We start from the raw sequence: 12,536 nt of genomic DNA on the forward strand, positions 1-12,536 counted from the left end.
GGTGAAGGTAAGGAAGCCACTTCATTTGTGGGACATGAATAGCAGATGATCTGCTCTTGGGCTCAGTCACTGTTGTAAGTCTCCTTTCCACCCACACAGGTAGGAAGACCTTTTTTCTTTTTTTTTTTTTCCCCTGCACTTCAATAATTTTTAAGCCTTTAGAAATCTGAGTTCTGAAGAAACACCTCTTTTCTCCTTGATTTTGCATTAAGTTTTGACAGAGAACAGACTAATCTGAGAGCAAAACCTTTATTAGCAAACTGAAGATCAGGTTCCTTTACTGGAAGATATTAGACACCACAGGATTTTTTGGCATTTGAGCAGACCGAAGGCATCATTTTAATTTTGTTTTTATTTCTCACTTTCCAAACTATTTTAATTGTCAATACATTCACCTTCCATAAGTCTGTTTCACCCATGATGGTAACTGGCGTCCCTGTCTTTACCTTGACCTACAAGCTTCTCTGTCTTATTTTCTCCCTCTGTCCTGTTGAGGAAGAAGAGGAGGAGGAGGAGGAGGAGGAGTGAAAGAGCAGCTGAGTGGGTGTCTGGCAGCCAGCCAAGGTCAACCCACCACAGGATGCAAGAGAAAAAACAGCCTGCAGGAAAAGGAGTCCCTGTCCCCCTTGTGTGGGTTGTCTTACCCTCTTGTTCAATGTAAGGTTAAGATTATCGTTACATTTGTCCCCAGAGCCATCACCACCTGCTGAAACTACTACTAGTTTTTTGGCAGCAGTGACCAGTATCCAACATTTGGGCTTCTTCTTGTATCTCTGGTTATCTTAGGAATTAGCTTCTCATGGTCATTCCTTGTTTTCAGCATCTCTGGTTTCCCCTGCTTGACCTCAGTTTATGCTGAAGTAATTACAGAGCCCTCTAATTCCTGGATACTGCCTAATAATTCAGCTGATTTAGATTTGCATTTTAATTATTTATCAGTCACTCAAAAGGAAAGGAGGAGCCAATTACTTCATTGAGTCTTCCCTTGACAGATGGAATGACTTATTTTCCTTTACTGCCTACATAAAAATACTACTCTTGGACTATTTCTATTATAATTCTGTTTCACTGTAAGTCACTGTTGGGTTTCAACAACATTTGTGAAATAAGTAATTTTACAAGCAGGGAAACCAACAGACCAGGACACAAAGCAAACCTGTATCAGGTCAGGAGGTTCAGATTCTAGCTCCATCTCAGCTGTCCCCTCCAACAAATGATTATTGCTGAATTTTGTGAAGAAATGCCTTAACTCATGGCTTCAAGACTTACGTGTTTAGGTTTGAGTTTTCTCTGGTTTTAATCTTGATTTTTCACAGTTAAATTGATTTTTTAAAAGTTGTGCGATAGTTTTTTGATAGTTTCTGATTTTTTTCTTGATAAAGTTTCATTTATTTATATAGTTGAAAGCAAAAAAAAATCTGCTTTTCTAACTGATGCTCTTTCCCATCACCCCCTTCATCTTTATTAATTTTTTTTGTACTTTGTAGAGAAATGAGGAGGCGCTCATGGCAGTCAGTGCTTCTGAGAACTTCAGTGAGCTCTGGGGGAAGTCCTAAAGGCTCACACCTTCCAGACAAAGCTCATATTCTGGCTGGAACAGCTCCCAAAGTAAGCATGTTTTAACAAGTACACCTGTGATTAAGTTGAATTGTGAAACACAGAATTGGAAGGCCACTGACAAGTTTCTAACTCTATTCAGAAAGGTAAACAAACACAAGCAGATGCAAAATCTTGCTAGGATTTCTTGAGGTCCAGTCCTACTTAAAAGCAAGGAACCCATCCCTGCTGAAATCAGTGATCAATTGTCTTTGTCTCCAGCCTCAGGGCACCATGATGTGCAGCTGCAGGGGTTCGAGATGGCATGGAGACTCCAGCAGCACACTTGGCCCCCTGAGGTGTATTGGATGTCCATGTCCAGGTGTTGGTAGCAGGGGTGGCCTCTGTGAGAAGAGGCCAGAGCGACTGCGTGGGTGTCTGACAGCCAGCCAAGGACAGCCCACCACATGTGGACAGAGAGCAGTTGACTCTCTTAGAAGAGGGACTGGCCATTGTCCTCAGAGCCTAGTCCACCTGGCCCTCAGGACAGCTGGGGCTGTAGGCAGTTCCCTTCCTTTTCTGCAGTCTTTCCCAGCACAGTCCTCACAACAATAACCCTACCACATCAAGGGCTACAACACGTGGCTTGAACTTTCCATCACAGGGATATCCCAACTCGCTATAGAAACAGACTATACACCCCCACAGGCCCACAGCACTCATGGTATCATTGTTGTGAGAGAAGGCAGAAGGAAAAAGTTTTTTTCCCAAAAAAATGCCTTCCTCTTCACACTGGAATATGTAATATCAAACACAGCAGGCAGTTCAACCTGGCCCTTTTCAGAGAGCTTCAGTTTTACTGAATCAATGAAAAGCTAATCCAATAAACATTTCTTCCAACATCTCTTCTAATCTGAGCTCTTCTGAAAGAGGCTTATCTCTTCCCCATGGTACAGCCTATAGGAGACTGTTTCCTCCTCCTCTTCTCCAGAGTCCAGCCCAGGCAAGCAAGAGGGGATACAGGTCCCCCCAGTGCCACACTACGGTCTGGACACTGTGAGCTCTAGGAGAGTCCACAGGCTCAAGAGGAGGCCGGACAAAGTCACAGACTATAACTATAGCCAGAGTTATTAAATACAAAGACACAACCTCTGGCTGAGGAAGTCCCTGAGCTTAAATGGTGGAGAATGGGAGAACATCTGCAGGAAACACTACTACGTGCTCCCCTTACTTGTACCACTGCTGGAGATAGGATCCTGAGCTGGGTGGCCTTGGAAAGCTATTCTTTCGTTCTTATTTATCATCACTGTTGAACAAAATATGTTCCAAATTTTGTTGAATCTAGATAAAAGCCATAAGAAAGCTGTGTTCTACAAACCAAGTCCTTTGTAACAGCCTTCCTCTCTTCTAGCTATCAGTTACATGACTATTATGTCAATTTTCAATTGCCACATTCATGTAACTTGCTTTGAAGGGAGAATTAATAAAACAAGTCCAGTTGTCTCTCCTAGCAACTAATTTTTGCAAAGAAAATGTGCCTTTCTAACACAATGTTTTTGTGTAGATCAAACACCAGCAGTCTTTGAGGTTTCGAAAAACATTTGGGAAAAATATTACAGCAGAGGAGTCACCTCTGCTAGTTACATGCCACCTTTCTTTTTCTTTTCCAGGTCAGGACTGAATGATTCAGGAGGAATAACTTCAGACAGCATTTAATTTACATCTTTGACTGCATAATAAAAATGTGTCATCCAGAAATGATGGGTAGAAACTATTGTTGATCTAGTTAAATAGCTGATTCTAACTGTCTTTCCACTGTATCAATGTCCTATGACACGGATCAAAATCAGAAAAGTTAAAATTTTTTGCATGTGACATATACAATTTTGTCAAAATTATATCTTTTTGTTCTTTAACTACTAATAGAACACACACAGTCATAACAAAACATTACAGAAGAAAGAATGAAAATGTTATTTTTAGCATTTTTTACCATTGCTCTTTTACTATTTCATAGTTTTTCATAACATTTAGTAATTGATTCCATAGATTGCATAATGAAAATATATACTGTCTTTATTAATTGCAGAATTCAGCACACTCTGATTCTTTTCAGGCTTCTGGAATCATTGAGATGACCACAAACATGCTCAGACTTAAACAGTACATTAGCACAGTGCTTCTAATGACTTTATATATTTTTTTTCCTTTTTTTGTACAAACTTCATAACTACTCCAAAGATACCTTGAAAAGGAGGGATGCTAAGAAAATTACCTTATCTCTGTTAAGATGCTGTCTGCACTGGCACATTGATTTATACTAGGTTATGAGGTTGAAAAGTTCATGTATAATTTTGTGATTAGTTTGGACAAGGACCTACCTTTCTTAGTAAGTCTATCAGCTGTCCATGGCTAAAATAAACACACGAATGAGCATTACTCAACATAATTCTCACAGGCATAACATTAGAGGGAAGCTAAACCTTAAATCTATTCTCATTTATGATACCACATCTGAACAGTGATGTATTTTTAAAAGATGTTTCAAGACCATTTACTTAGTTACTTATCCTTTATTAGTTCTGTACAGTTCTAGATGGTTTTCTCAAGAGAAAAAATCACAAGACACAGTTCAGCCTTCTTAAGATGTAGCATCAACATGACATACTTACTAAAGAGCTTTTATAGAGGGCAGTAGTTTCAATATATAGTTTCCTATCAAATAAATTATTTATCCTTCCCATTTATCTTTGTTGTGATATTCTTTCTTTGCCAATAACAGTTAATCTGAAGACAGTTTGTAATGGTCTTTCTAATAGCCAGATAGAGTAATGACCTCTACAGCCTCACCTCAGACCCTTAACACAGATAGTTCTTAACAAATGATGGTAATAACAAGTAGAATTATTATTGTTTCCAAGCATAAGGATCCTTTTTATATGTAGTTTAATTATCTCTTTCTGCTGTGATATCTTTTTAAGGTTACACATATTATGAAGTAGAAAGTTTCTAAAAATCACAAATATCAGACTAGGAAAAGCCATAGCAGCATTAAGTCAATCCATGGCTATTCTGTCTGAGGAACTGACAGAGCTGGACCTTTGGGATCATCAAATCTGCTGTTTGTTGTGAGCTGCATGATCATATGGATTCCATAGGCCAGGATCCACAGTAAAACTATAGATGTCACCAAGCCCATCCAGATTCCAGGAGTGAAGAAACCTGTACAGTCACTTGCATAGGAAAACTGGTTGTTTTCAATGTTGAAGCCTTGAATCTGAAAATGAAGAAAGGTAGATAGGTAAGTGCAATTAAGCATGGAGCGTAGGCCCTCTTTTCAGGATATATGTGGTAATTACCACACCTGTTAATTACCACTCATATTCTGCCCATTAAAAAAGAATGAGAACCAAATCATCTGCATAAAAATTTTTCAGGTCTCTTTTTCACCCACGAAATTAAAGATGCAGAATTCGTTCGTTTGGCAAAAAGTAGGTTTCCCACTTCAGAAATTTGTGTTACTTTTAGAAGTCCCAAAGGGGATGTGTGATCAGCATTGTTCAATGACCACTTAAGAACCAGGAAACTCAAGGCACTCAAAGGCATGAGAGTTAAGGGCCTCCCAGATCATGAGATCTGTTGAAATGCCGTGAGATCTTTAGCTAATAGCTCCATGAGAAGCAGAACTCCTGAAACCTACTTTAAGATGTATCTAATGAAGATGACCTTTTTGGCTGAGTTTTAGTGAAAGTTCAAGGAGAAAACAGTTGTGAAACCTTTCTTCCCCTGTCCTTAGACATCAGAGACTCAAAACAGGAGAGAGGGCTTGCTTTATTGAGGTGTGGGATTTGTGTTGTCTGTTAACATATGAAACCCATATAAGCTTTTCCAGCAGTTAGAAAAATCTGTAATATCTCTCCTTTGACTGGATTGTCAAGGTCTGCCACTGACTGAGCTCCTACCATATTATTTTCCTCAGAAAAATCAACTAATTTGGGAATCTATTGTCTGCCTAGCCACCAATTTTGCAAAAAGTATCAACAAACTGAATGCCTTTGAGACTACTATCCTTCTAAAAATTTTGTTAAAACCAGGCAAAGCATTAGAGAACTATGAAGAACGGGAAGACAATCCCCACACACACACACATACGCACATAATCACATAAGCACTGATTCCTTCAGAAGGAAGTGAATCTAACTGTTGGGAGAAAATTAAGGAAAGAAAGAATTAAATCTGATCTGTGGTTTTGAGTCTTTCCTAAATAATTTTATAAAGAAAAATGAAGGCTGGGATTCTTATGTACTTACAGATTCTTTGAAATGGGTGCATAAGGAAAGCACCAAATATCATAAATCCACCAGCAAAGAAGCAAAACCTTAAAACTGACTATTTTCTATAAAATGTTATAGAATAAAACAAAAAACAATTATTTTATTTAAATCACTTCCTTCACCAGGCAATAAGCAAGGAAGCAGAACATCAGGGATTTCTACTTTGCTACGTTCCCACTCCGTGACTGCTCTGTGCTTTCCGATAAACTAAAGGGAAAGCTTTGCGGTAACAAAAGAGTTAGTACTTCCTAGGAAAAGTGTTGGTAAAATCATTGAAGAAAATATTTTGTGGCTTGCATACCATGCTACACCAGTAAGCACTTTGGGTTTGAGTTCATTCATAGCTCAGGCACCTAAAGTCAATGTGTATGTATCGTCTGTGTTAAGACCAATGCCTATACCTTCCAGAATGCTGATTAATAAAACTATTATCTTATGCAGAACTACGGGCTGTTTAGGTACTGTGGAGATGAAGAAAATTGTAGCCATTCACGCTTTTCTGGGCCTCTTTTAGAAGAATCTTTCCAAGTCAGATCATGGTATCCAACTTGCAAAGACTGCCTGCTTTCACTACAGGCAGTCAGACTTTTGATGAAAGCAGGATTAGTGAAAATAAGCTTTTGGGTTGGATAACTGTTTGCACAGTTTTAGAGAATACAGGTGATTACCAAAGCCTTCGCTTGTTAAACCACTGCTTTGACAACAGATGAGAATGTGAACAGGAGTCATGAAACGCAGTCTGAAAGACTTATTCACAATAAAAACAGAAAGCAGGTAATGATTTATGTCATTTACGTTCAAAAAATGGATTGAAATTCTGGAAAACAATTCACACTTGTTACCACATTTACAAGAAATCTCTGAAGCACTTAACAGGTATATTTGGTTTAGAAAGGCTTTACCACTTCTGATTTAGGGCCAGAAATAGTGAATTTTATTATGTCAATCCTATTGTTTTGGGTTTTTAAGCAGGATTATGCTTATTGAATCTTCAAGGTGAAAGCTTTAATTGTACATTCTTAAAATGCTATGTCTACTTTTAGGTGGCAGATGAAGTATGTACAGTGTTCTTTTATTGTTTTCCTGAAGCTTTATCATTTCTGTGGGGGTGTTAGATCTCAGGTGGGAGATAAAAATGTGCCTCCTAGCAGCATTTCTATCTAGGGAAAAGTTAAAAATAGTTACATATGATTCTCTAATTTTTATGAATGTAAATGTCTTTTGGATACAGGCCTCTGTACTGCGGAAGTTTTAACTTTAATGTTTGGACTGGCGTCATTTGGCTTGCTTATACTAGTCTGCATTTACTGTTAATTTTTTTAATATTTTTTTTAATGGAGTTTTCTCATCATTTGACCTTTGACCAAGCCTTCAAGTAAAATCTGTTGTTTTCATGGCTCTTAGGTGTACACTGAACATCTAATTTTTGAACTTAGAAATCTCTTAGCCCCAGAGAATCCTAATATTCTTGATTTTAAAGTTTTTGGCATTTTTTTCTTAGGAACAAAGGGGCTTCTAAACCACTATGACACATACTAAAGAAAAGCAGTGCTTTTGGTGGCAGCCTCCTCTTTAACTTCATAGACAATTCTGAGATCCTTGAAAGGATAAAAGGTATCATGGTAGAACAACCATTCCTGTAACAACAAGAACAAAACCAACAAAAAAAAATCCCCACCAAAACCAGAGCAATTTTGCTACTGGGTACAGCTGTGACTGGTGACATCCTAGGCTATGGACACACCTAGACAGGATCCCACAGAGGTTCTTTAGGTGGTAGTGACTGAGCTAGCTCCAGAACTGAAGTAAAAGGCTGCACTGGTTCAGCCTTGCCTTGGAAGAAGCTATGCAAGGCTTCATGGTGCAGGTGCTGTGTCCCTGTAATACAGTGATACTGTTTTCAGGACCCAACGTTGCAAAGTGTAATTATATCAGCTACATTGGCATTGGTTTCTAATTCACTGCATAACATTGACACGAAAATCATGTTCCTCAGTTTCAGCAATAAGATTTTGTGCTGGCTGCAACCACTGAGCACATTCCATGTGCTTTTTTCACCATGCAACAGAGCTTGTAGGTTTCTAAACCTCATTCTAGAACAAAGACTGATATTGAGATCAATCAGATTTCACTATGTATTAGTGGAAGATGTCTGGAAAGGTATGAACTAATTCAGATAGAACTTTGAAATGAGCCCAAAACGGTGACTTTCCGTTTTCTCACACAACAGAAAAGATCAGAACAGGACTTTTCAGGTTTTGTTCCATGCTTAGGACTTGATCAGAGAAAAATGCCTTTCTCAAGAGGAACTGGGAGTTCCGTTGTCTGAACAGTAGAAGCAGCTGCTGCTCCAAATCAATAATGAAGGTGGGAAACCTACCACTTTTACTTTTGATCAAGACTCCAATGAAGGGATGCCTACTAAGGATGGAGCAAGGCCTCTCTCTAAGGTTTGAGAAAGCAGCAGTATCAATGTACACAGAAATTCAAGGAAAAGATATGTTGCAAGTGGACACTTTGTATTTTCATAACCCATGCACTTTCATAGCCTAGTGATGCCAAAGTCTACCTTTGAAGCATTGACTAGGCAAAGTACAGTTGCATGGACTTGGGTATTTTCAGGCCTTTCCATAAAAAATACCATCAGAAGGAACCTTCACAACATTGGTCTGTACTGCTACGTTGCTTCTCAAAAATCTGTGGGACTTGATCTTGGAATTTATGGAAAGTAAATCTCAGCACCAAAGCTGTTCCTTTGAGATTTCCACCATTTAAGCAGAAATGTCAAATCTGGTCTCAGATTATTGAGATTTGGTTTGTTATCAAAATCATAAATACAATTGCATCTGCATTTGTATTCAGTTATCATGGGGTTAGCTCAACTTTGACAAATAGAGTAAAAAGCCAGCTGCTTTCCTTCTGGGTGGTACAGGACCTAGTATTGCTCCCGATTGAAGTCCATGGTAAATCTTGCATTAAATCTAATTGCACCAGGCTTTGTTTCTATCTGTAGGAGTACAGACACTCTGTCACTGAAACCAGTAACCACAGTAAGCTGTACTTTCCTAGGTAAACAAAGTGCAAAGAAATCAAATAAAAACAAAGTAAGCAGCATAAAGCCACCCACCTAAGAGGCCCATGTTTCCAACAGCAGCCCAATTCATTAAACAGACACAGGGACTGAATCATTCTTTGCCTGATTAAATGCGTTTGGGTTTATTGGTGTTTCTTTTCTATGGACAACTTCATAGCTTTTTGTTTTTCAAAGCTGTGCTTTCATGTGCTTATGGTTCAGCAACCGCCGTCTTTTTTACCCCTTTACTGAATAGCTCACCTAGGGGGAACAGCTTTTCTTTTACATTTTCCCTCGGGCTGAAATGAAAGTAAGGGCATTGTGAATGTGTGCTGTTCAGCAGCTACAATAGCAAGTAATAGTTCTCGGAATTATCTCCAAAACGGCAATGTGTACTCACTTGCAACCTGGAAATGAAAACATCCCATTTTTTTGCTTCATTGTTGGATGGAATCAGCCTTGCAGGATAGAGATTGCTTGTTCCTACCAGCTGACAATGAAATGAATACTCTGCAGGAGCAGAGATGACAGAAACATTAAATTTAGCAAACTTTTCTCCATCTTGTACAATCTCAACTGAATCTAAAGTGGACCAATTTCTAGCTGAGCCTCCGTAGAACTTGTTGGTCATTAAAAACCTAGAAAGACAACAAAGGAGAAAAAAAAGTCAAAATGACAGAAGGAAAAAGTTAATACTCATTTGACAAAGTAAAGGTTCACTATTGCTAGCTGCAAACATCATAGCTGGTATCTTAGCTTGGCCTACCATGTCATTAGGATTGTTCATAAGTGAAGAGACTCTGTGAATATGTTTTTACTACTTCTTAGAGTTTCATCTCACAAGCACAGCTCTCCATAGCTGTGGCAGGCAAGGAGCAAAAGCAATTTCATTCTTCAAGGGCCTCTGCCAGTGCAGTATTTCATCAGTTACCAACAGTTTACAATCAGTGGAGCAGAACGCGAGAGACTGTCAGTAGGCCTGCAGTGGCTCTCAATAAACATGTTATGGGATTTTTTTGAAAATTGCTTTTATGGTAGGTACAAGCATGATAACCACTCTGATTTATCAGTGCAATTCCTCCTTCGCTCAGATGCCTAAATGGCAATTTCCTTTGCAAACGCCTGAATTAGCAGTAGAAGACAGAGTTCTCTCTCACTGGAGGGTGGGGAGGGGTCATCAGCCCTAGTTTCCCAATTCGTAGTGGGTTAGGCACAATTAAATATTTTCTCTTTTTGAAAAGATCTGTGTATGTGTGGTATTGCAGCAGTTTCCAGTAGTTAATACTCATGGGATTTATGTATATGTTACTACCACTGCAGTCTGAACACCTCTCAAATATTCTGAAACAGAAATAATTGAGAACATCCAGAAGTACATCCTGATCCTTTACACATCAGGACTATGTCTTAGCCTTTATGAATTTTTACTCAGTTACTTTCAGGTATTCAAGTTATCTCATAAGGAACTAATAAACTTTTCTCCTTATTGTATGTTGCTTAAAACTTTAACCCTACTTGGTCTATGTATGTATCGCTCTACATAGTTTGCTGAAAATTTCTTTTGCTTATTGCTAACCATAAAGAATTTAGAAACGGAATCTTTTTAGCGTCTGAGACTGGCTACAAAATGAAATATTCTAATATGTCTGTCCACAATGGGTAACACTACATATGGATTTTAAAATTTGTGGTAATACTTAGGTGCAATTACAACAGGTTTGAAAAATAAGCAGTCATCTGTAAATGTGGCACAATATAGGATATTTTAAGTTCTGCAGGGTATATGTATATATACGGAGAATATTCTCCATTGTAGAATACTGCTTGTTTCTTCAAATCAGTTGCTTTCAGTAACATGTCATTCACACAACATAGAGTCGAAACTCAACACAAACAATGCTCCTTAGGAGTAAGACACAAAATTTTACAGGTTAGGTTACTACAGTAATTGAGACTTTTCTTTTTATTTTTTAAAAAATAATCTGTGGTTTTTGATTCATACAGCTTCACAATCCTCAAGGGTTCCAAAGTGCTCAGAAGGAATCCTAGAACTCAAAGTGTCATTCAGGTGAGAAAAGGATGTTTTGCCTTATGGTATTCCACAATATTTTGACCCTGAACAGCTCTTTCCATACAACACTCAGCTGCAAGCACCAGTGAAAAAGAAACAAACATTTGAATTTCATCTAGTGCACATTCACAAATATTTATGGAAAATATTATACTGTTATAGTGATAAAGTTACAAAATGAAAACATGGATTAGCCTAGATATTAATTGCTAGAATAAAGGATTTTTTTCCTGATACACAGCACAATGTGAACAGAATTTCCGTAGTATCTCAGCAGCAATGCTATAGGCACTAGCTGAAGGCCACTTATAAGCACAGAGAAGTTTATTTAAATGTTTGTGCCAACCACAGATGCTGGGTGTGCTCTGTACTTTTGCTGAGCAGATAAGAAAAGTGGTAAACAAGCAAATTCTTTGGACACTTACCATATGAACAAACAAGTTTTATTAAGCTATGTATGTGAGTACAGTCTAAAGTGACCTCCAAGAGAACACTGTCTCTTCATGTTGCACCAAAGATTAAAATTTTACGCTACCTGCAGTTTTACCAGAATTAAGATTCTAACTGGTGAACTAGTTGAGCATGGTGAACTTAATAATACAGGTTTTTGTCCTTGGCATTTTTCCAAACAACTGATAGCGAATAGTCTCCAACAAACAGGCGCTTAACTGATGGCTGATACAACTATAATTCATTAAATTGCAAAAAAGGCATTCAAACAATAAAAATCAATAGAACTACTTCATTTCATTTAATATTTTCTCAGATAAGCAGATAGCAAATAAAATGAGCACAATATAGCAAATGAATGACAAGACGAGGAGAGATAAAAAAGATTTTATCTCCAGAACCAAAAGTACCTTGGTTTTATAGGAAATGTTGTGTTCATATTAAACACTAGAGCCATTACAGGAAGCAAACTTTCACACAGACATTGCATATTTTATATATTGTGGTACAAGCTATTCCCGGCCATAGGCCATACTCCCTTTGTGCCAGATAACCATATGAACTCTAAATGCCACCACCTGTTACCGATCACCGTCTCATGTGGCTATTCATCACAAGGGGAGAGATTTCTGAAAAGGAAGCTAGCTGGAATTACTACTGTTTCAAAGATTCAAAGAGAGACTCAACTCTTAGGTAAAAGAGTTTAAAACACGGCTTTTGGGTCAATTCTATTCTAGACATGTATGAGCAACAACAACAGTCAAGTACTTATCAACGCAAGTGAGGAAAATACTGATGCTCTGCACTTCCATCCACTTTCACTCCTTGTGCTGGGCTCACCCTGGCTGGAGGCCAGGTGCCCACCAAAGCCTCTCTCTCACTCCCCTCCTCAGCTGGACATGGGACAGACAACATAGTGAAAGGCTCGGAGGTCGAGATAAGGACAGGGAGAGATCACTCGCCAATTACCATCACAGGCAAAACAGACCTGACTTGGGGAAAATTAATTTAATTTATTACCAGTCAAATCAGAGAAGGGTAACGAGAAATAAAACTAAATCTTAAAACACCT

General features: G+C 38.4%; 1 protein-coding gene across 1 annotated transcript; it reads right to left on the reverse strand.

Annotated features, from left to right (window-relative positions):
- Positions 1-4,380: 4,380 nt before the first annotated feature.
- On the reverse strand, positions 4,381-9,577 carry LOC104164170 (V-type proton ATPase subunit S1-like). Its single transcript, XM_009703422.1, has 2 exons — positions 9,344-9,577; positions 4,381-4,813 (listed from the first exon to the last, which is right to left on the reverse strand). Exons 1-2 carry the CDS (start codon positions 9,572-9,574, stop codon positions 4,604-4,606), a joined length of 441 nt encoding a protein of 146 aa, XP_009701724.1. The 5' UTR covers positions 9,575-9,577; the 3' UTR covers positions 4,381-4,603.
- Positions 9,578-12,536: the final 2,959 nt, after the last annotated feature.

Source organism: Cariama cristata, unplaced genomic scaffold, assembly GCF_000690535.1.
Source record: "Cariama cristata isolate BGI_N322 unplaced genomic scaffold, ASM69053v1 scaffold10167, whole genome shotgun sequence".
Classification (NCBI taxonomy): Eukaryota; Metazoa; Chordata; class Aves; order Cariamiformes; family Cariamidae; genus Cariama; species Cariama cristata.